The sequence below is a fragment of the Patiria miniata genome, unplaced genomic scaffold (genome assembly GCF_015706575.1).
Source record: "Patiria miniata isolate m_02_andy unplaced genomic scaffold, ASM1570657v1 HiC_scaffold_3, whole genome shotgun sequence".
NCBI classification, from domain to species: Eukaryota; Metazoa; Echinodermata; class Asteroidea; order Valvatida; family Asterinidae; genus Patiria; species Patiria miniata.
Window position 1 is genome coordinate 34641904 of NW_024037069.1, and position 26255 is coordinate 34668158.

General features: G+C 39.5%; 2 protein-coding genes across 2 annotated transcripts; both read left to right on the forward strand.

The window, feature by feature from the left end:
* The first annotated feature begins 682 nt into the window (after positions 1-682).
* LOC119738722 (p53-induced death domain-containing protein 1-like) lies at positions 683-5537 on the forward strand. Its single transcript, XM_038213656.1, has 3 exons — positions 683-823; positions 2741-3007; positions 5165-5537. Exons 1-3 carry the CDS (start codon positions 808-810, stop codon positions 5206-5208), a joined length of 327 nt encoding a protein of 108 aa, XP_038069584.1. The 5' UTR covers positions 683-807; the 3' UTR covers positions 5209-5537.
* Positions 5538-12435: 6898 nt separating this feature from the next.
* Positions 12436-14918, forward strand: LOC119736752. The gene is made up of 3 exons (XM_038210764.1): positions 12436-12661; positions 13304-13531; positions 14653-14918. The coding sequence occupies exons 1-3, from the start codon at positions 12436-12438 to the stop codon at positions 14916-14918; spliced, it is 720 nt and encodes a 239-aa protein (XP_038066692.1).
* The last annotated feature ends 11337 nt before the right edge of the window (positions 14919-26255 follow it).

Below are 26255 nucleotides of genomic sequence, written 5' to 3' on the forward strand. Positions count from 1 at the left end.
ATTTTAGCAAAATTAGAAACCAACGGTGCCTTTGAGTAAGTATAAAACTTCTTCTTTTTTATTTGAAATTTTTTTAAAATTGTGCCAGAGCGTGGTTTTGATATTTGACGCTATCTTCATGTACAAAAATACTCGTATTTCACAACTTCCGCATGTGTTCGCGGATTTTCCCCCTTCTTTTTCTACATCTCATTGACAACCCCATTACGTCATAATTAGTAGAGCATGTTTGGGGTCAAATTTATGCATGATTCCATGTAAGCTGCATTCGAATTACACATGAGTTATCAAGGAATAGCGTAACTTAATCCATGCTTATTCAAGGTTCAAGATTAAAATTTAAATTTGTCCAGATACACCAATCCGGGCACTCCCGATATTGTATCCCGGTGCCCCCTTCAGTGGCGAAAGCATTGTGATAGCTATTGTTCAGACTATCACATGGCAGCTTCTTCGCAAAAATAAAAAAAATGCTTTATTATAGCGTGCATGCACTTTGGTTTCTCCGTTGCAGGGCAGTCGCGTAGGGGGTGCAGATTGTTAGATTTCAAGTTGGGGAGGGACCGTTGAAAGGAAAATTTGGACGTTGATTGAAGCAAAATATAAGGACGGTGAAAATTCTAGTGTGGAACGGGCAAACAAAACTGCCTACGCGCCTGTTCACAGTGCAGGGGCCCTCGTGGTTGCACAGGTGATCGCATGGCCGGATTCCTGATTAACTTCACACTCAACTGAAATTTGTTCCGATTGATCGATCTACAGGTCTTCAGGCTTGGATTACTGACAGGTGCCACCAACGATAGCCCCATGGCAGCTCCAGGAGGTGAGTTCTTTCCCCGCGTACACATAAATCTTACACCAGTGCATGGCGGGCGGGAGGTGCCCCGTGACCCTTCACAGTTATGTCACTGTCTGACGGTACTCAGGCATTACTGGAAAAGTCAGTGGGCTCATGACATGAATTTTACTTGGGAACATATTTATTTTGCAACTTTCTGCTTAAATGCTTGAAAACAACCAGACATCTCTTTTTGGTTAATCTTATTGAAAAGTGCACTTCAAATTGTCGACACTTTTAGGACGGGGCGCTGCTGCTGTGATTCCATTTCAGGAAGACATTTTGTTCAGTGCACGGGTTTTCTGTGCAAAGGTGAACCAACAATTTGCTCATTGGAAAAGTTTGTCAGACACCTTTGCTCATCTGCCTATACTGTCCTGCCTTTTGTGTACTGAGACAACAACAAATCCGCCAAAGAAAAGAATATAAAGTCTGGCAAATTTTGGTGCTGAAATTTACGTTAGCATAAAAAACAAAAAGGCGCCAAAATGCATAAAAGTTGCAAAATGAAACTTGAAAATAAGGCTAAATTGGACACAAAGGTGCATTTACAAAGACTGCATTACAGCCCTTTAAGCTTCTTTGTGGGTTGAAAGGGGGGTGGATGGGCTCAAGGCCCCTTTCAAGGCTCCCCTGTGGCTATACGAATTATTTGGGAAAGGCAATATATCAGTTTAAATACCACTGAATTCCACGCAACCCTAAATAACTCCCCCACCAGCAAATCAGACCCAGAGCAAGGGCGGATCCAGAACACATTTTTTTTTGGGGGGGGGGGCCAAAAAAAATTTGGTCCCCCCAAAAAGTGGGACAAAAAATTACGGCGTGGGGTTCGGGGCCCACTTGAGGGCCCCGAAAATCTTTTGGATTCTAGATGCTCTGTGGTGCGATCTGAGGCAATTTCTGACCACTTTAACCAATGTTTTTTGAGGAAAAGATGGTGGTGTTCTCATTGCCTGCCTTTATTGCGACTCCGCCACATAAAACAAAAAAATGGTTTCCTTTTTTTGGGGGGGGGGGGGGGCATGGCCCCCTTTGGCCCCCCCCCTGGATCCGCCCTTGACCCAGAGACCAACTGACAAACATTATGAGAAATGAAGCCGACAGTTACTACACATTGCTAAATACTGTCCTTAATTTTGTGTTTTCATGTCCTATTCATCTTTTATTCTGTTAAGTTATGCGCTACATATTAAATTTAATGTGTTAATATTAATGTTTTACATGTGTGTCAAAAACCCACTCTTCCACCAAACAAAGGATAGCATTAGCATTTACATTAATGTGCGGCCTTTATAATACCGCTGGAAATATTTGTTTTTTAATAGTTGTGGTATTTAATGGAAGTACAAAAACCCTGTTGATTTCAGTGCAGACTTTGTAATGTTGTTGACATCATTGATTAAAATGATGGGCGCGTGTCATATTTACATAGAGGTATTGCGAAATGTGGGGAAAACCAGTTACGTACGTAGGCCTATGCACATACAAATTATGAATAGCTGAACTTCGTACATTCGTCACTAATCAAACAGTCACACTACAGATCGGAGGGGGGGGGGGTTAAATGCAGATGCAGATTGTTTATATTTTTATATACTCAAACCAGGAGAGAGTGATGACAAATATTTTTTAGAACGTTACTGTAGTTTTGGCTCATCCCCCATCCCTTCTTTCCTTCGACGGGTTTTCGAAACTAAAATGCTAGAAAGTAAAAGATGAAGAACACCTTTAAGCACCTAATGATGTCAAGCCCTCCCCCTTCGAATGTGCAACACGGTAGGTCAGGCCCTACCAATTTTGCCCCTACCCCGCCCCAGAAAGGTTTGGAGCCGCCAGTGAACATTCAAAGAATAAACGTGTAGTAGGCTTTTTTTTATTATTTTTTTTATCTTTACCCAGAATTTGGCGTTCCGCGGGTTCTCAACTCAAAAAACCGCTTGACTCTGTCGCAGAACATCGGCGACAAATGGGAGGCCTTGGCGATAGTATTGGACTTTTCGGACGCCAAAATCGAAACATTTAGAGCGAATAACCAGCAAAATCAGGAGGGACAAATCAGAACCATGCTGACAGAGTGGGTCCAGAAAAACGCGGGGAAACCGCTGGTTCAGATGTTGGTGGAAGCATTTCGAGCGTCAACTGTCAATCTTAAAACTTTGGCACTTGGTGGGTCTGTAAAACAGTTTCTACTCTGATTTCCATTTTTTTTTGGTCGTCACACATCGCAAGTCATCAAAATCACACACATCGTCAGTCATCAAAATCACACACATCACCAGTCATCAAAATCACATACATCGTCAGTCATCAGAATCACATACATCGTCAGTCATCAGAATCACATACATCGTCAGTCATCAGAATCAGACACATCGCCAGTCATCAAAATCACACACAGTCATCAAAATCACATACATCGTCAGTCATCAGAATCACATACATCGTCAGTCATCAGAATCACATACATCGTCAGTCATCAGAATCACACACATCGTCAGTCATCAAAATCACACACATCGCCAGTCATCAAAATCACACACAGTCATCAAAATCACATACATCAACAGTCATCAAAATCACACACATCGCCAGTCATCACATCACACACATCGTCGTCATCAAAATCACATACATCGTCAGTCATCAGAATCACACACATCGTCAGTCATCAAAATCACATACATCGTCAGTCATCAAAATCACATACATCGTCAGTTATCAAAATCACATACATCGTCTGTCATCTAAATCACACACATCGTCAGTCATCAGAATCACACACATCGTCAGTCATCAAAATCACATACATCGTCAGTCATCAGAATCACATACATCGTCAGTCATCAAAATCACACACATCGCCAGTCATCAAAATCACATACATCGTCAGTCATCAAAATCACACACATCGCCAGTCATCAAAATAACACACATCGTCAGTCATCAAAATCACACACATCGTCAGTCATCAAAATCACACACATCGTCAGTCATCAGAATCACACACATCGTCAGTCATCAAAATCACATACATCGTCAGTCATCAAAATCACATACATCGTCAGTCATCAATATCACACACACATCGTCAGTCATCAGAATCACACACATCGTCAGTCATCAAAATCACACACATCGTCAGTCATCAAAATCACATACATCGTCAGTCATCAATATCACACACACATCGTCAGTCATCAGAATCACACACATCGTCAGTCATCAAAATCACACACATCGTCAGTCATCAAAATCACATACATCGTCAGTCATCAAAATCACATACATCGTCAGTTATCAAAATCACATACATCGCCAGTCATCAAAATCACATACATCGTCAGTCATCAGAATCACATACATCACCAGTCATCAAAATTACATACATCGTCAGTCATCAAAATCCACATACATCGCCAGTCATCAAAATCACATACATCGTCAGTCATCAAAATCACATACATCGTCAGTCATCAAAATAACACACCTCGTCAGTCATCAAAATCACACACATCGTCAGTCATCAAAATCACATACATCGTCAGTCATCAGAATCACATACATCAACAGTCATCAAAATCACACACATCGTCAGTCATCAAAATCACACACATCGTCAGTCATCAAATTTACATACATTGTCAGTCATCAATATCACATACATCGCCAGTCATCAAAATCACATACATCAACAGTCATCAAAATCACATACATTGTCAGTCATCAAAATCATACACATCAACAGTCATCAAAATCACATACATCAACAGTCATCAAAATCACATACATCAACAGTCATCAAAATCACACACATCGTCAGTCATCAAAATCACATACATCGTCAGTCATCAAAATCACATACATCAACAGTCATCAAAATCACATACATTGTCAGTCATCAAAATCACACACATCAACAGTCATCAAAATCACATACATCAACAGTCATCAAAATCACATACATCGTCAGTCATCAAAATCACACACATCGTCAGTCATCAATATCACACACATCGTCAGTTATCAAAATCACATAAATCGGCGTTTATCAAAATTACACACATCGCCAGTCATCACAATCACACATATCACCACTGAGATATCAAAATCATACTTTTATTTGGGATATGTCTTTAAACTGAGTTTGGCTCATCGATAATTTGTGACAAATTTTGTTTTGATTGGTTACAAGTGTTACGAGGTCAAAGGTCACTGGTTAACGATCCCAGCTATCCTCTAAAATGACATGGTAATCGCATGGGATATAGCATCCGCTCGTTTATCTATATATTCATTTGCTACTTGTTTCCTCTTATTTTTCAGCTGTTAAGGCAGCTGATGAGAATGGTGGAGACATTGTTCTATAAAGCAGGAAGGCTAATCATGTGGGAGAGACTTCATTTCATCAGGTCGCTCTTGACCTCTTTTTCTGAAATTGATTGAAATTAGTTTATGTAAATCAGTTTCATCATCTGTATCATAAAACTTATTTGCCAACAAATACTACAGCCTGAGGGTGTTCCCCCCAAAACCTGAACCCTCAAAGCGCCCTCTTTTCACAGCTTTTAAAAAAAAATACATCGCAAATTTCGATACGTATTTGGAGAGTGTAGTTCATCAGCTTCTCGACAACGAAATGTTTCAGGTAAATGTTTAGGTACTTTTTTAATGCTGCAAAAAAGAGGGCACTTTGAGAGTTCGGGTTTTTTTTTTGGGGGGGGGGGGGGGACACCCTGTATTATGAACAGTGTATCAGTATAGTGTTTATTGTTGTGTTTTCATTCACTTATGTATAGAGATAAGAGACCAGTAAACTCTGCCAATTTAGGGAGACTTTTGAGACGTTGGTGGCAGCAAACACATCGGTCCTTTTCCATTGTTTGCGTCATATTGAGCGTGCGCGCTTTAACTTAAACGTGACGTAAACAATTGAAAAAGATGTGTTTGCTGCCATCAACGTCTCAAATATCTCCCTTGTTTATGTCTGAGTTGGGGAATTGCCAAGATATAATGAATGTAAAGAAATCGCCACATACTGGGAAATCTGAAAAATATTCTGGACCATGCCCTCCTCGATTATCGATTAATGGGATGCAGAATCAACGGATAAATATGGCGATACAACTCTTATATAGTTAGTTGGTTGGGATGTGTTTGTTTAGGTCTTTGTGTGGGGTTGTTTGTTTGTTTAAGTGTGTACATGTCAGATGTCTATCACTGGTAGTAACAATAATAAGTGTCGTAATCACGGGACCAAGAAGCAGGTTGTTGGGGTACGTTTGGGCGGTCTCATTTGCTAAAGAGTGCATTCAGTGAATTTTTAACTGTAAATTCTGAAATATCAGTACTTCACTCGATTGAAAAGTAGATAACAAGACAACGTATTTTTTTAATTTAAAGGAAATTCCTTTTTTTTAATAGATTATTCAATTTATGATTTTAGTCCTTTGTTAATGATACCAGTGATTGTGCAAATTGAAAGAAAATACTTATGATTGTTAATGTTAACATGGGTTTGACATTTTGAAATAATTACTTTTGATTTTTTTACTGGATTACAAGATACACGTATCTTATTTCTGGTATAGTGACTTATCCATGTTTATAATTCTCGCGTTGACAACTCAATAATGTAATTAGAAAAGCCCGCCCTTTTCAAAATTATAATGACGTATTCGTTGTAAGCTGCATCCGAATAATAAACACGTTTACATCTATTATTATTGGTTGATATTTCTTCAACTATTAACTTTCTCCTCATCCTGTGAACATTTCTCCTCATCCTGTGAACATTTCTCCTGATTGATCGATCCTAACAGGATTTGCAGGGAGATTTGAAATTGGATAAGATGTATTCTTTCAAACACCATGGAATCTGGCTAAGGTGAGCTCTCTTCTGTACATCGACTCACCGACAATCTCAGTGATGTCCAAGCAACTAACATACCTTTCATGTGTACGGTTACGTTAGGGAATGGGCATATACCTCCCTCACCCCCACCCCTCTCCAGATCACACCACCCAGAGTTGAGAGTAGGCAAGAATGTGCGTTTTAGTATAACAACTATGGGCCTTATTCACGAATTGGCATTTTTTGGTCAGATTCCCTGAATGTATTTTATTAATTGTTAACTGTTGAATGGGATGGCGCCAGACTATATATGCAGGCAAAATGCAGCCTTATTTTTCAACGTGGCTTTAAACATTAGAGAATGTTTAATTACCAATTTTGAATTGTTCATTGAAGCAGACTTGAATTAATTAACTTGCTTTCATTTCTCTTCGCAAGGTCCAAAAATTAAGATTTTACCTCACTTTTAATTCAATGTGGCCGACTCGTGCATATTAAAAGGCCCATGGAACTACGGCCCCTATCAAGAAAACGAGCCATCACCAGAATGACCCCTCCCCAAATTGGACCCCGTGGTACTGAACGGACGGACCAAAAAACAAACAAATGAGATCTCAGGAATCCACCCTTCCACTAAACAGAGGATTGGAGTGGTCACTGTGATCTTTTAACGAAATGGTTCTATAGTGGGAACATGTTTAACATAGTCCTATATTAATTTGTTATCCTATTTAGTTTTGTTGCTGTTGTGATCAGTGGAGTCTTTGCTGACATAGTTTGTGTTGACAACTTGGGTGCGTACAGAGTCAATATTGACTTTACAGCGATACTGTGAAAGCCAGGGTAAACCAATAAATTGCACATGCACAGATTTCAATGGCTAGACTATGCCTTCTTCACTATTCAAGAGCAGGACATTTAAATCGAACATTTACATCGAACATTTACACCGGCAGCCGGAGGGGAGGGGGCAAAGATGCCGATTTGTAAATATGTTTATAGTTAAACCACGAACGAGTGTACACAACTGTTTTAAGAAAGATACTGTTGTTTTTGCTCATCCACTTTCCTCCTTTCCTTCGAAAAATACAAAGAAACATAGAAAGGTCACCCAAGTGAGGTCCAGTCCGCCACCCCTATCGAATACGCAACTCGGTCGGTCAGGCCCTACCATTGACATAGTCGAGTCCATGTCCTCAGAGTCCGAGCCGAGCCGAGCCAAGTCGGTCACGGTCGGTCGAACCCTAAATTTTGCCTCACCCAAACCCCAAAATTGGCCTTCCGCGGGTTCTCAAGTCAACTCCAAAAAACCGCTTGACTCAGTTCAAACACATCGGCGACAAATGGGAGGCCTTGGCGATAGTATTCAACTTCCTTCCTGCCCAAAATCCAGACATTTAGAGTGAATAACCAGCGAGATCAGGAGGCACAAATCAGAAAAAAGGCTGACAGAGTGGCCCAGAGGAACGCGGGGAAACCGATAGTTCAGATGCTGGTGGCATTCCGAAATCCTACTGTCAATCTGAACACTTTGGCACTTGGTGAATCATTGTAAAAAATTTTCCCGCATCTGGACTTATAATAATGTTTTCCACATTTTCCAGTTTGGTTTCTCGTCACACAACGCACCAGACATAAAAAAACCACCTGAATTTCGTTTATGGTTTTTATTTGGAATTTTGTTTTAGTGAGATTTGCTCATTGATAATTTGAAACAATACTGTGCAAGACATGTCTTTAGTCGCTACAAATAAAGAAAGTTCCCTTATTTCCTATTTCATTTTCCATTTCAGCGCTAGAGACAGGGCGATACAACTCTGTAAGTTCGTTGGGATGTGGTTTTTTTTTGGTTTTGTGTGGGGTTATTTGTTTGTTTTGTGTAGGTGTGTCTCAGGGGTTATCACGAGTAGCAACATTAAATGTCGTAAACAAGTCCAAAGGGCAGGGGGTAGTTAGGTGGTCTCATTTGCTAAACAGGACATTCAGTGAGTTTTAACTGTAAATTCTGAAATATCAGTACTTCACTCGATTTAAAAAGTAGACTACAAGACAACATTTTTATTTAAAGGAGAATTCCTTTCTTATACATTACTTAATTTATGATTTTAGTCCTTCGTTAATGATACCTGCGATTGGGCAAATTGAAAGAAAATACTTATGATTGTTAATGTTTACATGGGTTTGACATTTTGAAATAATTCTCCTTTTGATTTTGTAGTGGATTGCAAGATACACTTATTCAATATCCAGTGTCACATGAAATTTGGATTTCTATGAAATCCGGTGCAGCTAGGAATTCCAATCTTACAAATTATGTCATTTTACAATGCATTATTTATACCAAATTGTTTCTTCTCATTCCACACTCGCTCTGACAACCCAACACTGTTAGTCAAGCATTTTTCAAATGAATGATGATGGTATTCAAAACAGGCCGCATTCGCATTATTATTGATCAAAATTTCTTCAGGATTAAGTAAGTTGTATAAGTAACGTTACCTTAATTAACGTTTCCAAATTTCTTCTGATTGTGCATGCGAACAGTTTGTGCAAGGGAGAGGAATGGGGAGTGCATCCAACCCTGGCGGCTTCGCTAAGAACTTGGGAAGACCGAGGACGGATCCAGAAGACAATGGGGTTTTTTTTTGGGGGGGGCCAAAAAATTTGGTCCCCCAAAAAAGTGGGTTAAACAAATTACGGCGTGGGGTTCGGGGCCCGCTTAAGGGTCCCGTAAATTTGTTGGATATAGATGCTCTGTGGTGCGATCTGAGGCAACTTCTCGCCACTTTAACCAATGTTTTTTGGGGTTTTTTATGAGGAAAAGATGGTGATATACCCATTGCCTGCCTTTATTGCGACGTCACATAAAAACAAATGGTTTCTTTCTTTTTTTTGGGGGGGGGCCATGGCCCCCTTTGGCCAACAGACGATAACCCCTCCCCCTTCCCTTCCACCAACCAAACAGAGGATGGGAGTGGCCCTGGTATGAATTTGCTCGCTTGGGAAATATATACGATTCTTAAATGATACTTTGAATGGGGTATGGAAGTAAAAAATATGTTGGTGTTTTCAGTGGAGAAATATATGTAGACATGATGTCATCATAGGTGCGTTACAATATTTTTTTATCTAGCGGTATTGCGAAATGCAGGGGAAAACCAGGTACCGTATCAATGGCAGGACTTTGTTTATGATTAATTATTTAAAAGGAGGTCATTTAAATCGAACATTACACTGGCAGATCCAGGGGGTATATAATTAAATCTGAGAATGCCTGAAGATAACGATTCTGTAGGCTTACTCATTCCCGTTTCCTTTCTTTTGACAGGTTTTATTGAAACTGTCAGCTTCAAGCAGCATCAAATCCCTGGTTTGGGCATTAGGCTATTAATAAAGCTTCATAATGATTCTTGAGTTAGAGATGTTGCCAAAGCGGAGACGAACCTTAAGTTTGAAAAAGAAACAATATAATGAAAAATTATCTATTAATCAAAGGTTGGAAACCCCTGCGTCCAGAATAGACCAATCCACTATGCTCAAGCCACTGAGCCGGGATTGTCAATATTATTTATTTATCTTGCAAAAATGTGGAGCTTTCTGCTGCTAGGCATAATGTAAGTGTCAAGCATGTTACATTAGCATGATTTTTAAACTTCCATCACTGATTCGGCAATCTCTCGATGTTGTCATTTCCATTTAAAGCCAGCCCAGGGTCCCAGTGATTATTTTGAGCGCAGACCGTAATCAGAGCTAGTCAGCTACCCAATTCGTTAACATTCGTCTCCCTCTCAAAGGCGTTCGTAAGCGTCCTTTTGATTTTTTCCAACATCGAAACTTGAAGTCAAGTTCTATAACACCTCTTTTACAGAAAGACGTTGTACTAACTATTCTACTTCGGATCGGTAATTGTAAGTAACACGCCTATTATATTCAATACCTTCGTATTTTTATGAACACTGTATAACTGTGTTGCCCCCGAGTGATTGTGAGAAGAAAAAAAACAATCGGGTTGGACGCGAACCCACGACCTCCTGCTAACTACGCGGATGTCTTACCACTCGTCTACCAAGCTTCCCGGGGACATGTTTTCGCAAGCACCCGGGTCCGGGGCAACACTGAGTCTACAGCGTTTTTAAGGATACGTCTGTGAAGGGCAAAACACAATATTGAATTTACATCACCCGACGCAAATTCCATTTTATGACAAGTGTCGTTTTCTAATTTTAGTTTTTATGTTTGATACAGTAGGCCTATAAAAAAAAAGGCCTATGCTGGTAGCTGAATGCAAGGGGTAATGCTATAAAGTGGCTAAACTGGAAAATAAACAGGAAAATAGTCATTAAACGGAACCTTAGGTCTACTTCATCACTTGCAAAAGTGTCTAAATGGATTTCAATAAATCATCTAAATTGATCGCCTTTATTCATGGCAAGAATTCAAACGTAAAAGTTCCCTTAATGTTCCACAATAGCTAAGCTTAAAAAACCTTAGCTTTGCTGCTCATTCAAAATTCATATAAGAGGGTTCCGAGAAAGATAAACATTAATTAAGGCACCATATATACAACGACAAAAATGTTTTGAACAAATGCGATAGTTAATTCCAAGTTTGCAACTTTGCTTCCGCTATAGAGACGGCAAAACTGACGAGGCGAGTCAAAATGCAGTGGGTATCAATATCATTGCTGTTATGCTGTAAGTACCTACAAATTTATATCTTTTGCGGACTGATGATGTGATCGGGATGCATGCATTGTTACTGTAAACTTTGTATTTTTTAAAACGAAATTACAGGTAAATTGATCGTTAAAGTCCTACACTTTTTGTGGGTTGGACGGCAAATGCCGAAGTTGACCGGTTGTGAATTACTGACAAATACCGTGCGAGAAAACCTAATTACATCATGGGAGACAAATCATAGAACATCGGTGGATTTTTGTTCAATGACAAATTAAAAGTGAATAACTTTTTGAATTGCTTGGAAACTAGAGCTTGAAAAAAAAATCTAGTTTTTCGAAGTGCTATTCTTACAAGTGTTAGTCAGAATGTTTTTGTCTGTTGCTGTCCGTCTGTTCGTTTTGTCTTGTATGGCATCCCCACCTCAAGCAACCGCTTACCGGGACATGCCTCCATTTTCACCTTTGTTGATTTCAAGATAATATTTTATATACATGTACACTTGTTTGAGTAAACACTAACTGTTATTCTATATTTAGCTGTATTTAATGAACTGTGAAATGTAAAATAAATGAGAGTTAATTAAAAAAAAACACAGCACGAGGAATTGATCTTTAAATACATTTACGGGCAAATGCACCATTCGGGAAATCCTAACTACATCTCGGGGACGAATCATTGAACCACGCTTTGTGAACTGCTGCAATGATTTCTCCTGAAAATGATGTATATGCATTCACTTACAATCATGAGGGAATTCTGACGGTATTTTGGTCCGTAGGCCTTCTTTAAATTACCGTTACTAATCACGAACAATACAATGTTGTCGGACTTGATTTAAACAAAAATGACAAGGAATTGTTTTGCTGCAGTAATACTTCTTTGAATAGATTTTTTTAGAAGATGTAATAAAATCAGAAATATTTTCTCGTTCATTTGGTACAGGTGTACTCGTCCGAGCGTGCATGAACACTGATGGAACCGTGTTCTTGGAACGAGGCCAACGCGGGATCGTTCATTGTCCTCTCGTAGAATCCTGCCAAATCCCCAGTTCAGACATCTTAGCGATGTACTGGTACTTTGGTTCAACAAGCGACGCATCCCTGCTGATCTCGAACTTCTTCGGAAGGGTGGCTCCCCAAAACGGGATCCCAGAGGGCGTCTATGATATCGACAATGACTTCAGTCTGGTCATTGAGAACGTCACCGCCTCCAATGAGGGAACCTACTACTTCCAGGTCAAACCGCGTTCGAAAGAGGTAGAATCAGGAAGCGTAGAGGTCTGTGACAAGGGTGAGTGCACGATAATAATGATTTCATGATCATGCAACCAGGCGCGGTTCTAGATCCCATATTTTAGAGGGGGCTAGACCCTTCGCACGTGACGTCACCCTAAATGTTCTTAAGATTGTTTGGTTTTGATTGGTTTTTTTTTTTTAGCAAAACAGCCTTTGTTATTTTATTTTTCAGACTCCTGCCATAGCATTTGTACACGTTTTCATCGTGCCCGACACTTTGGGCACTTACAGTCATCCGATTGCCTCTATAGTCCCTTGGCATACTCATACCCCAGCACCTGACGATTTTGCCGAACATTGACAGCGTTATGACGTCATCACGTGTCACAAAACGTCACATTATAAGTGCATATTTTGTAGGCCTACATCTATAATTGTATAATTTGTCCAGGCTATTCCACATACAAGCCTTGGCTAATGAACAACCTTGTACTCTCATACATTACTCTTTGGTTTCAATTTCCCTATCTATTAAGCTTTAATTTAACCCCCAAAAAATGTCACGGCGAATCAAATCTTAAAAGCAAAACTTCGAAACAGTCTCACTCAAGACTATAAGGACTTCTCACTACAAAAATTGAATTTTCTCATGGGTTTACAGCCACGTTAACATCTTTTTTTATAACTCTTCCTACAGTCTCCCCAAGTCGTCCATATCCTACAGTCATCGGCTGCAATCAAGACCACGACGCAGACACGTGTGAGGTGAGAGTACGACACGACAGCACGGTGCATTACCTGACCTGCGTCATGGAGCAGGTCAAACCTGCCGTGCAATTGAGATGGATCCATCTGTTTCTTGGCGGACAGACGGAACTCAGCGCCTACAGAACTGTCAGGCCTGTAGTTCTACCGGCCTACACGGGTAAGCAGCGTTTTTCGGAAGATTGCATTCCCAGTTCTTTTTTTCAAGTTTTATTACTAAAAAGTATTATCCTTTTCGAAATAACTTTTGTCTTAGCAATAACAAAAGTATTCCCTTTTTTGATATCGACAGAAAACAAAATCGGCCCACGTTTTAGTTTTTATGGAATCGTTAGACTGCAAATTGCGAACTGCTTAGTGGCAGTCCGATAATAAGGCGCAGGGAAGGCTGGTTTCCGCCCAACAGTCAGTATCGATAATGTACGGACCGGGAGCCAGTCTAGGCCTACTCGCTAGACAGATCTTTTTGAGCAAAACAAAACCCCATTTTCTTAAGGGTTGAAGACGCCCTTCCAAAAATTAAAATAGGGGGAGGGGGAGAGATCGGAATGAATTTGAAAATGCAATAAGAGAACAACAAAAAACACAGTTTGTTGATGAGCGAGGGAAAAACAACTTGAACATCGTGCAGAGTATTGCTGTTTCGTTTTACTGTTTCTGTTATAATGTGCTAAGGTGGTTTAACCAGAAGGGCATGCAATACCAATTTCAGGTTTCCCCAGAGGTTGGACGTTTCTTTCCCGACAGTATGCCCTGTCATGCTTGCCTTGCGGAGTTGGTACAAAAAGGGGTGAATTCTTTCGCAGAAAAAAAATAAACAACTCAAACACATCCCTATTTGTTTTCGTTTTGCTCAAAGAGCCGTGGATAGAACTTTAAGCTTTAAGACGGTGGTTGTGTTTAAAATTCCGTAAGTAAAAAATTACATGAGTCATTTGAATGATTCTTGTACTAACCAAAACCTTATGAATTGGGCTTTCATATCCCAGATTTTAAAAGTGCTATATGCAGAACTTCACTGAAACAGTAGTCCCGACATTTGGTTTCAGTTTTTTTTTACTCACCATGTAGTCAAGTTGTTAATTTGTTGTAAGAGTTTGTTTAATCTGAGTACCATTGATGAGATAAGCAAAAGAGCAAATCGGCATATAAAAGAGCTCCTCAAAGCTTGTACGTTTTCCCTCTTTGACTGAAGTGCGTTTTGCTTTATAGAACAATTTGTATGGTTACTAAGTTAATTTTGTCAACACAAATATGATTGATTTCAAATCAATTAATCAGGGTCGTCTTTGAGAAACAACACCTCTTCAACTTCAGCATCAGTCCACTTGACAAGAGTTGACGATGAGGAAGTCTACGAGTGCGAGGCAGTGGGTGTCGCTGTAGGGAACAGTACTCGCACAAGGGTGTACCTTACCAAAACTCACCCCACAACGGCAACTCACCCCACAACGGCAACTCACCCCACAACGGCAACTCACCCCACAACGGTAACTCATGACACAACTTACAATGAAGTTCAGTTCTCCAATAATCCACGTAAGTAGCAATGACATGTCGGAACCATTTCTTGAGGTGATTAACTGTCAATTTGGTTGAGAATTAATCCTCTCTTGTATCACCCATCGCAGTTAAACAAAGAACTCCCTCGACGTGACGTCAAATGGGTAGCAATGAAACTCGGGGAACCAATTCTGATACTAATTGAATCAAGTCAAACACCGATTGAATCAAGTCACATATCTATCGAATCAAGTCACAAATCAATTGAATCAAGTCACATCTCAATCGAATCAAGTCAGATGTCAATTGAATCAAGTCAGATATCAATTGAATCAAGTCAGATATCAATCGAATCAAGTCAGATATCAATCGAATCAAGTCAGCTATCAATCGAATCAAGTCAGATACCAATTGAATCAAGTCAGATATCAATTGAATCAAGTCAGATATCAATTGAATCAAGTCAGATATCAATTGAATCAAGTCATAATTCAATTGAATCAAGTCACATCTCAATCGAATCAAGTCAGAAATCAATTGTATCAAGTCAAAAATCAATTGAATGCAGTCATATCTCACTCGAATCAATGCTGATAGCAAGTGAATCAGGTCAGAAATCAACTTAATAGAGTCAGATATTGTACATGATTATAGCAACTCGATTTTCTTTCAGAGACAACGCTTGTTTCGGCTCATAAAGTGCCACCAACTACCCGCAAACGTGCTGGGCAACCCGTCACTGTGAACGTGCTGGAAGTCGTAATGACAATCTTATTCATCGCCATCCTCATTATCCTTATTGTAAGTACAGTTGACGCTCGTTTATACAAACTCCGTTAATTAGTATACATTTTGGTTTATATATATAGTGAGCATATATCATTGGTCCCGACCGTGCATTTGTGTTAACAATGAATGTGACCGACGTTCCTTCAAAATAATTATAATGATTGTTATTAATGCAGGTAAATCTAAAGATGAAACTCGACAAACAAAAGGATGCATCGAAGACGAGGATGTTGGACTGGTACAATTCTCCAGAGTATAAATGTTATTCTGTAGCTTGCGCCTTGGATACCAGATCGTACGTCTCTTCAGAAACCAGCGACGATGGTGAAGGTGATCCTGTGTAGGAAGTAAAATTGTGTTTCACGAATGGATGTAATGTCTGATCTTATGAATACTGAAATATTCATTTTCATTTGCTTGCCGGTGATAAGGTTTTTTTTTTTAAAGTGGATACCACATTAAAAATGTAATCCAGAAAAGCGACTTTAAGATTTGTACAATGTAATATTAGCTGAATGTAAATATTTTCAATTATGCAAATTGGAAGTATTTCGTGTGTGTAGATTTTGTATATGTTGATTTTATTGGCGTGTATTTACATAAAATAGAAATTGAAAAGCTGTTATTTTTTGAACAGGTCGTAAATATGAATGAGTATTTTACTCAAGAGGAACGAAAAATTATTATCATTTTGTGTACAGGTTGCCATTATTAATGTGTATTGCACATAATAGAAATCGAAAACTCATAATCATTTTAGAGCATGTCGCTATTTTGATTTATTGTTAATAATATATATTACCATTCTGACCATAAACTGTCAATCCACGTAATAGGATCCATGTTGGCATAAAAGTATTCCGCAAAAGGTAATTATTATTATAATCCAGTTCTACTTAGCTATAGGTGATTTAGAGGGGGGGGGTCGCAACCCTCAAACACAATCAATCGCTGACTAATGTTATGAATATGATACTTGTGAAATGGGCCCAAAAACTTAAATAGAATGCTAAAGCTTTTTTAAAGAATTTTTTTACGAATGGCTTTATAATGCTGAAGAAATTTCCCAGGGGCAAGCTCCCCGGGATCCCCCCCCCCCAGCAAGATATGCCTTCAGCACGCCTTCACTCAACCACCCTTCCATCCACCATCATACTCCTCTCCACTTTTAAGATTGATGGGGTATTCTTTTATACAAATATCAGGCCTTTAACTGAGGGTGAATCGACCCTGTATTAACCAGAGATTAGAATCTATCTCCAAAATGACGACACTAAAATAATTGAGAGGTTATATTACTATTGCATGGACAATGCAGCAGGCCTAGTTGTTGTACTTACGTCCTGTCAGGAATGTTGGGTTTTCAAGGGAATGAGCATGACACATTTAAAGGAAACATGCAATAGGATTTTTATGACATTTAAGTACATTTACACAGCCTTCTTGCTATGTAGGTATGACAAATTTATGACTTTCCACCTCCTTTGTAGCAGTAAAAGGGAGAAAATTCTCGCATGAGCCGAAGCACAATTCCATTCAAGGAATAACAGTAGTGTCTTCATAGCTTTGTGTACAAATGTATATCAAACTGTTTTCGTTTTCTTGGATAAAGTTCTACTTTTACTTGTTTTTCATGTTGAACAGCTTGTTTGGACAATATAAGTTGCCAACATTTCTTTAAAACGTTGTTGTGTGTAGTTTTGAAGGACTAATTGTTGTATATACTGTTCATATGCAGCCAACTGTTAATCTAAACCGTTTGGCACTTTTCGATTTGTTTAAAAAGTGAGTCTTACCCCCTCTTACTTCCACATGATTCTTCTCATTACATAACGATGTCACAAACATCACATCCGAGTGCTATCTAATTTTCTGTATAAAAGTGATGATAATTTATTAAAATAAATTTATTTTAACATTTGGACATTAAGAATAAGAATAAGAAAATAAAATCAAGTCTGGGAAAGAACCGAAAAATAAAAACTGTCACCCTGAGATGTGTTCCTCCAAATACCCACGTTTACCATAGGGGTAAAAATAGGAAAACGTGTCTTAAAAGGAAAAACTTATCCCAACATGGATACAATTTTCGTCACTGACACCATGCTGACACCCATAGCATGTTGTAGCAATACAGTACGGGGAAAAAAAGAGCAGTTGTAGCAATACAGTACGGGGAAAAACGTTTTGAAAGGTTTGACATGAATTTAATCCACTCTTATACTTGTGTGATTATACAGAAATTTAATTCAGTAATGATATAACTGGTGAATTTAGATCAGTGTCAGTTCGTGAAAGCGAAAATAACCTGGATTTGACTTACAATTTTCTATATCTATATGGTTCTAGCGCGTGCCGCGCACTGACGCACAACTGTGTGTCAGTTCGTGGTGATGAAAAATTGAAATGACAAGAAAACCCGAAAAATATGGAGAGGTCTCCCCACAAAAAAGTACTGTATTCACACACTAAAATACAATTTGAATTCCCAACGAGGTACAAAGCCCCATTAAATGGGCTCTACTACGCGGGTCATACTGACAAATGTTTACTTACTGGGAACCGTCAATGTTCTGAACCTTGCCCTCGCAATTGACTATCGAGCAATCTCTGCATTTTTAGTTCTGTCGGGTGTGTTTGTATAGGCCCCTATGTCAAAAGGCTATCCATTTTCGTCACGATGTCAAAGCGTCAGAAGTAACTAATGGCGTAAACAAGGTTCAAAGCGCAGGTGGCTGAGGGTTTTTTTGGGGGGGGGGGGGGGGAGGGGGTCACTTGCTGAAGAGGGTAATTGGTGGATTTTTAACTATAAATTCTGAAAAAGAAGTTTTTCACTTGATTTAAGCAGTTGATTAAAGGCCCATCAATCTTTCATTTACATGAGATGTTTATAAACTTACACATTCTGTCATTGATGATTTAAGCCTCTTTTTTTCCTTATACCAAAGAAAATTGTGGAAATTAAAAGAGAAGAGTTGTGTCAGATAATGAGGGCGTGGTTTATAATAAGACCCTGCCTGCCGATCTTCGCAACTTATAATAAACACGGTGCTATGTATATTAATTCATCTTTGGTATGTAATTACTAGTGCCCAGTAAACAAATGGTATGAGCCCCAATTCCCGTGATAAGAAGCTGCAATTAATTTTACTTGGGTTGGACAGTGATTCGCGGCTTCTTCGACGACAAATAAAGCCCCATATTTGTTATAATCAAACAGATTTGTTGCAAACCCCCGGCGTCTGGAAATCAGTCCATTATGTTCCGCTCACTACGCTCACTAAATGATTAAATAATTATTTATTGTATTAACACAAAATAAACGTTTTCGTTTGCGCATGTGCCAATTCACCCGAACTATGCATTTTGAGAAATAAACAAAACACGTCATGCAATCCTAATCCAATTGACGTCGTGCCATTAGCATCACGTGGGTTTGTTTATCATTGCGCTTGGCAACCAACAGCAATCTCTGTGACCATTGGCAATTTCAGGGGCACGTGATTATTCGGCGGGAAACGGTTATGATAGGCGGTCTCTAGCACCATTCTGGTCGTGATGTAATTCTCATCGGTAATTGTAAGTAGGACTACAATCATTTCTTTATTTTATTTTACTTTTCACGTTTAATACAGTAGGCTCTTGTCGGTTGATGCATTATTTCAAATCTGTTTACATGTGCATTTCCACACTAACGGGGTACATATTACAATTGAATGCAAATTTGTGATATGAGAGGGTACACTAAGTGGTACAGCAAAGCAATATATTTTGTTCAGTTGTTTCCTAAGCATTCCTGAGACCTACATGATCATGTGTACAAACAATCTAGATAACCTTCTATGTACTTTAGAAATTGCAGGGGGCATCATAAAAATTACGTAAGTAACAAATCTAAAAATTAATGTGGCCTGACGTTGCGAACTTAGCAAGTTCTTCTTCAGAGGCTAAAACAGAAATGACAGAGGCACATACATTAACAAGGGGGTGCACACAAACATGCAGGGATGAAAGAAGAAACACAAAAGGAGGATTAGGTGGGAAAGGTGTGGAAAGATGCAGGGGAGGGTGGATGAGAGAACAAAGAAACAAAGGGAGATGGCAAACCACAAGGGGTCTGGTATGAACAGGGGAGGGACCAGAAATGGTAAAAAAATCCAGGCGCCATCCCCAACGGCCCCACATTGGCTTACAGGCGCCCTCGAAATCTACGGGACTTGATTGTTCGAGCTGAAGTCCCATCCTTAGATGCATCCCCTCCCACCCAGCATGGTACTTTCAAGTGCAGTTCCAGATGTGTTGTCTGCCAGATTCATATCCAGGAGTCTGACTCCTTTTCTGGCCACTCTTCTGTCACTACCCACAGAACCATTGGTAACATCACTTGTAACACCCCCAATGTCATATATCTCATTTCTTGCAGGGTCTGTGGAGTGCAGTATGTAGGTGAGACTAAGAATACGCTCAAGAAGCGTTTCTATGCCCACCGGTCAACGGTCAACACCAAGAAACTAGACACCCCTGTTGGTCATCACTTCAACCTGCCTAACCACTCCATTTCTGATATGATTTTGCAGGGCATTGAATCTCTTGGCCATCGCAAGGACTCAGTTCGCCTCAGCAGAGAGAAAGTGTGGATGAATCGTCTTCGAACTATTCAACCACATGGTCTCAACATCCAACTTGGAAATGATTAATCTTTTTCTTCCTCCATTGTCTTCTGTTACAGATAATCCACCTGGTCTTCATTGTTTGTGTTTACCCATCTTCCCCTATCTTTCATCCCTTCCCCCCCCCCCCCGCATAATCCCCCTTCACTCCCACACTCTTTTGTCCGTTCCCACTCCCTGTGACCTTTGATCCTTCCCCATTCTGGTCCCTCCCCTGTTCATACCAGACCCCTTGTGGTTTGCCATCTCCCTTTGTTTCTTTGTTCTCTCATCCACCCTCCCCTGCATCTTTCCACACCTTTCCCACCTAATCTTCCTTTTGTGTTTCTTCTTTCATCCCTGCATGTTTGTGTGCACCCCCTTGTTAATGTATGTGCCTCTGTCATTTCTGTTTTAGCCTCTGAAGAAGAACTTGCTAAGTTCGCAACGTCAGGCCACATTAATTTTTAGATTTATATATTTCAGGTCCACCCAGTCAGTAAGCAGTTTGCAGCAGTCTTACTTTTTTTCATGTAAGTAACAAATGACAGAATTGTTGCTACAATTGACACGACACTAATTGTCATGTGGATGAATTCACCCAAATGTCATCTCATTCACATAATACCCTGTGACATCTTAAATATACCGGTTCGTTGTCTTGGTTTTTACAGGTAAAATGAAAGGGCACAATATTTGATAAAGACATTTGTTTTGTAATTATATAACTTTCTATCAATATAAACAGATTTGTTGCCAAACCCCGGCGTCTGGAAATCAATCCATTAGGCGAGGTAAAAAAACAAACAAGTTTCTCGTCCCCGCCCGCTTCCTTTTTGGAGGCCGCCTGGATTTTTTTACCATTTTTTATTTTTGAAAAATGTAGTAAAAAAACACCGAAAAAGTCCACAAATTCATCGGAAAATAAATACCAATACCAATACAACTCTAAATGACACTGTGGGAAAAATTCCATACTGGGCCACGACTTTACCTGCCGCTAAACACATCAGTTTTCACCTCACCTTGTGATTTCACCCAAGAGGAATCCAGGAAGCTGTGTTAATGCGAAAAAAAATAGGCAAAATGTGTTTTTAGAGCCCATTTTGGATGCACACATCGTGCGGAACTAAGTTGAAGCAGCCGGTCAAAACTGATTGAAGTGTGGCTGACAGACAGCGGTACGTATGACGCATGACATCGACAACCATGACGTCGCATGAGCCGGCCAATGATAGTGCAATACGTCATTATGAATATTTATTTCTCATGAATATTTAGTTTATTTCAATGGCTACTTCAAATATACGTCCAAAGATTGATTATTGCACCAGCGATCGTGCGCGGCCTAGCGGTTAAGAGTCTCGTGTTTCAAGTAAGAGTCCGAGGTTCGAATCTCGATGAAGTAAGTCAAAGGATACAACTTTTGGCGCTTGAAAATTAATTGAAGAAAAGTTGTGGCCCAGTACCGAATTTTTTTCCGACACTGTAAATATGTTCAGTTCTCTTGTCCAACTTGTCTTTCATTTTAAAAGTCTCTTTGAACAGTTGACACAACCAACGGTTGCAAAAAATTTTAAAATGGCGGTCATCTTGAAAGAAATAAAAAATAAAAAAATAAAAGGCCCCGCTTCCTCCCTTTTTTCAAAAACCCCGGACGAGAACCTTTTTTTTTTTTTACTTCGCCTTATGCACCGCTCACTACGCTCACTAGGCCCTTGTCGGTTGATGCATTAATTCAAGTCTGTATACATAGTTAAAATAAAAGAATTGCGTTTAAACCGTACAAATATAAAAAAAAGAGGAAATAAAAAGGCATTGAACTGAACCCTAGACTTATTTTATCCCTGACAAAATTATCTAACTGGATTTTTAATTGTAATAAAGCATCGAAATTGATTTACGCTTGATAAGTCAAATCTTGACTGATAAGTCAAAACTCAAGGGAACAGGTTCAAAATTTGACTTTAGCAGAGTTTTCAGTTAAGCAATCCGGGTTGTACATGTATATCATTGTTGTACTACTAAAGGAAATGGATTCTTTAAAAATAGTTGTTTCGAGTTATCAGAGTTTGACTTAATGATATTTTACTGTATTCGGGTCCCTTAAGGAATATACATTTACAGACATCGAAAAACAAAACTACCATTTTTTTACGAAATACCTAGGATGTTGGTAAATCTAAAGCATCCAGTAAAATCATGGCACCTGGTGTGAAGTCATTTTCAAGAAAAGTGTAAATTTCCAACGGCGGTTGGCCGACCACCGTTCGAAAAACCTAACTGTTTTTCCACTACCACTCCAACTTTATGACTTTTCTGCTAATTAGAAATTCGTTTAAGGTGTTCAAAAAGATGAACATTAAGGCATCAACATACAATAAATGTAGGCCTAATTCTGGGGGGGGGGGGGGGGGGAAGACCAAAATCTATTTTTAAATAATTGCCTTTTTGTTTGTTTTATAGAGACCACCTAACTGATGAGGAATGTAGTGGAAATATTTGTTAGGCCAAAAAAAAAGTCTCCGGTTTCTAGTATGCGCGCGCGTCGCCGTAGCCATGCGCGTCGGCAAAATGAAAAAGTTTTTTTTCATCGTTACTCTTTTATTCCAGTTTAGAGATGTATTTTTCACGTTGAAAAGCGTACTAATTTAGGAAATTCTGTAAAACTTATCTGTGTTGTAAAATTACAATTCCCGTCACTTGCTCAGGCTCCGTTTCGAATCATGAACGGTCGGATTGCATAAAGCGCAAGGGCGGATCCAGGGGGGGGGGGGGGGCAAAGGGGGCCATGCCCCCCCCCCAAAAAAAAACGAAACCATTTTTTTTTTTTTTTTTATGTGACATCGTAATAATATTGAGTACACCACCATCTTTCCCTCAAAAAACATTGGTTAAAGTGGTCAGAAATTGCCTCAGATAACACCACAGAGCATCTAGAATCAAAAAAAAATTCGGGGCCCTTAAGCGGGCCCCGAACCCCACGCCGTAATTTTTTGACCCACTTTTTGGGGGGACCAAAATTTTTTTGGCGCCCCAAAAAATTGTGTTCTGGATCCGCCCTTGATAAAGCGACGCTCAAAATTTTGTTCACATGGTCCGCAATGAAACATAAATCACATTCAGTATGGAATGTGCGCAATTCTGTGGGAAGTTTTCGGATAGCATTTGCGCACATTGTCTTACTGCGGTCTTGAACAGCTGTAGCCTTCCTTCACAAGATTCTGGGAAAATCAGAGTATCCCAGCGTCCTGTTTGCAGGGCGGGGGGTACGAGCGAAAACGCAACGCCCCAGGTGCATTCTGCGTGACATCGCGCACTACGCGCGACGTGCGCATCTCCATAAAAGGAGTTGTTTACATCTTACTGGCCAGCTGGACACTCCATTATTTAGCTAGAGGGGTGTTTAAAGAACATGAAGTGAACTTGTTGAAGAAAATCGGGGGGGGGGGGGAGGTTACCGAAAAGGTATTTATGAATGGGAATATGTGCTTGGTCGGTATTAATCACTCTGTTTAAGACCGCTTGGAGTCTGGGTGCTGATAATTACCCGAACCATCTTTTCCTAAAAAAAATTGGTTAAAGTGTTCAGAAATTGTCTCAGATCGCACCACAGAGCACCTTGAATCCAAAATAAATTGCGGGGCTCTTTTGGACACACATTGGGGGGACCATTTTTTTTTAGGCCCCTCCCCAAAGTTGTGTTCATGATCCGTCCTTGCACACCGCATAGCACGCGCTTTATTGTATGAGCGGAAGTTCCACGTGATCTCAGAAACTGAGATAACCACTTGAAGTTGAACTCACCATGCTTAAAACGGTGTTATCAGTATTACAGAACTTTAATTACTACTGCCAAGTCCTGGCTGGAGTCTAGAAATGGCTTGAGTTAATATATTTTTTTGTGCACATGCATAAGGAATTTATATTAGGTTTTGCCCTTCACTAACGTATAACGCTGTATACTCAGTATGTAACCTCAGAGTGACACTTATAAAAAAATCAATCGGATGGGACTCGAACTCACGACCTCAGTAGGCATGAAAACAATTTTTTTTTTCCACATTCTATTTTTAGTCTTTTTTAAATGACTATTTTACAGAGTATATGTGTATTTGTTTGGGTTCGAAGATTTTGTTGTTTTATAAAAGTGCCTTACCATTCAACATACATTCAACCACTTTGTCTCCTGTCTCTTCCTTTTCAGCTGGCAATCGGAATCCTACAATAATAGCCCGTCTATGGGAATATGTGATGAATGTGAATAGATTTAATTATCCAATCACAAGTTGTTCTACTTATCATTTTCTTCTGTACATGTCTAATTAATGTGTATTGTACACAATAAAAATCGAAATCAGAGGAGAATATTATCATTTTGATCATTAATCTCAGAATAAGGAGCATTGCTTATATAAATAACGTGTATCCAATATGTATACATTAAACACCATGTTGAATAGTGATTTAACTTTTATTGTTAAATAATGATATTACTAACTCAGGAAGACCGGTAGATTTTGCCTTATACATTAATGTAGGGGGCAGAATTAGAAAAATTGTTTCTTATCTAAATTCTGTGGGACCACAAGAGGGAGGATATAGTCTTGAAGTTCATTGGACCCCAAAATCCACACTGCCCCAAAAGTTGGGACAATGAATGAAGGAGTTTCGAGGAATTTGTACCGTGATTTTCTACATTACCCTTCATCTAAAAAATGTCCCACTTTTTTGCATAATAACAATAATACTGTCAAAGATTTTTATGGCGTGGACAAATTTGAGATATGTTTTCCCTGCTTAACTTACTGGCTCCCAAAACCTGCACACGTCCCCGCCCAATAGACCTTTATCATGGTGCAGCCATTTGACTTTTTCCCATTCAAATTTATGTAACCAAAGCGAGGCTGGCAGGACAAATAGTCTGGTTCTTTTTTGCACAAAAACATTATCATTCAGTACTGTTATTGGGAAGGATACAGGGAACATGACTGAAATGGGGGCAGCATGATAAAGGTCTATACCCAATAGACCTCGTGGACAGAGCGCCCTCACCGAGGATGGCTTTTTATTTCAATGGCAGTGAAAGCCTACTGCTGAATATCAAGGGAACAAAGACTATAGGCCTCGGCGAGGGCACTCTGTATGCAAGAAGCTTTTAGGTCATTAATCATGGATTGAAGTAGTGTGATAGCTGCGCAGGTGATGTGACGAAGTTGCACCCTCCGCGAATCTGGCGAGGCGACGACTCGTGTAAATATAAAGGTCAAGAGTCACGTTTTCATTCCGTATACATATACTTTGATCATCCAAGTGTATCGATTTAGCGGTGACTGCATGCAATAACGTGTTGTCTATTAGCTTTGGCTGAACTGTCAAGCTGATAACAGGTGTACAATGCCTACCATCATAAAACCTTCAAGTTTGACTTCGCATTGTAGTTTCGAGCTGTTTTTTTTTCTTTCAACACAATAATTATATTCACCTATAATTTGGAATTTGTCATCGATCGAAACAAAATCCAGCCTGGTTGAGTTATAGAACTTTACATATTACAGAAAATTCGGGTGGATCTGTCGTGCGTGCGAGGGGCATAGGCACCTATACGCCAAAAATCTCGGTTTTTGCTTGAATTCTTGCGTTTTCTTTTAAATAACCAAACAAATTGACAATGTTTTTCCCTGATTCACTTACTGGCTCTCAGAACCTGCATTCGTCCCCGCCCCATACCCAATAGACCTCATGCATATAGCGCCCTTACGGACTGGTTTTGTTGTTGAAAGTAAATTAAGAGTAATATACGTCTAAGCAGCCGGGTGTTAAAACTGGTGTGACTTACTACCCCTTGAACCTTTTTTGATAAAAAAGAAATCATAATGACATCCTTATCATCTTAATGAAAAATGTTGTCAATGTTATTGAAACGATCGTGTGCGGAGCCAA

Excerpts from the sequence above, each read along its gene's own strand:
- LOC119736752 (XM_038210764.1), top strand. The coding sequence starts at position 12,436 with ATGTACTGGTACTTTGGTTCAACAAGCGACGCATCCCTGCTGATCTCG. Across the intron at positions 12,662-13,303 it reads CGTAGAGGTCTGTGACAAGG|TCTCCCCAAGTCGTCCATAT; the intron begins GTGAGTGCACGA and ends CTCTTCCTACAG. Across the intron at positions 13,532-14,652 it reads AGTTCTACCGGCCTACACGG|GGTCGTCTTTGAGAAACAAC; the intron begins GTAAGCAGCGTT and ends TCAATTAATCAG.
- LOC119738722 (XM_038213656.1), top strand. Across the intron at positions 3,008-5,164 it reads TCTTAAAACTTTGGCACTTG|CTGTTAAGGCAGCTGATGAG; the intron begins GTGGGTCTGTAA and ends CTTATTTTTCAG.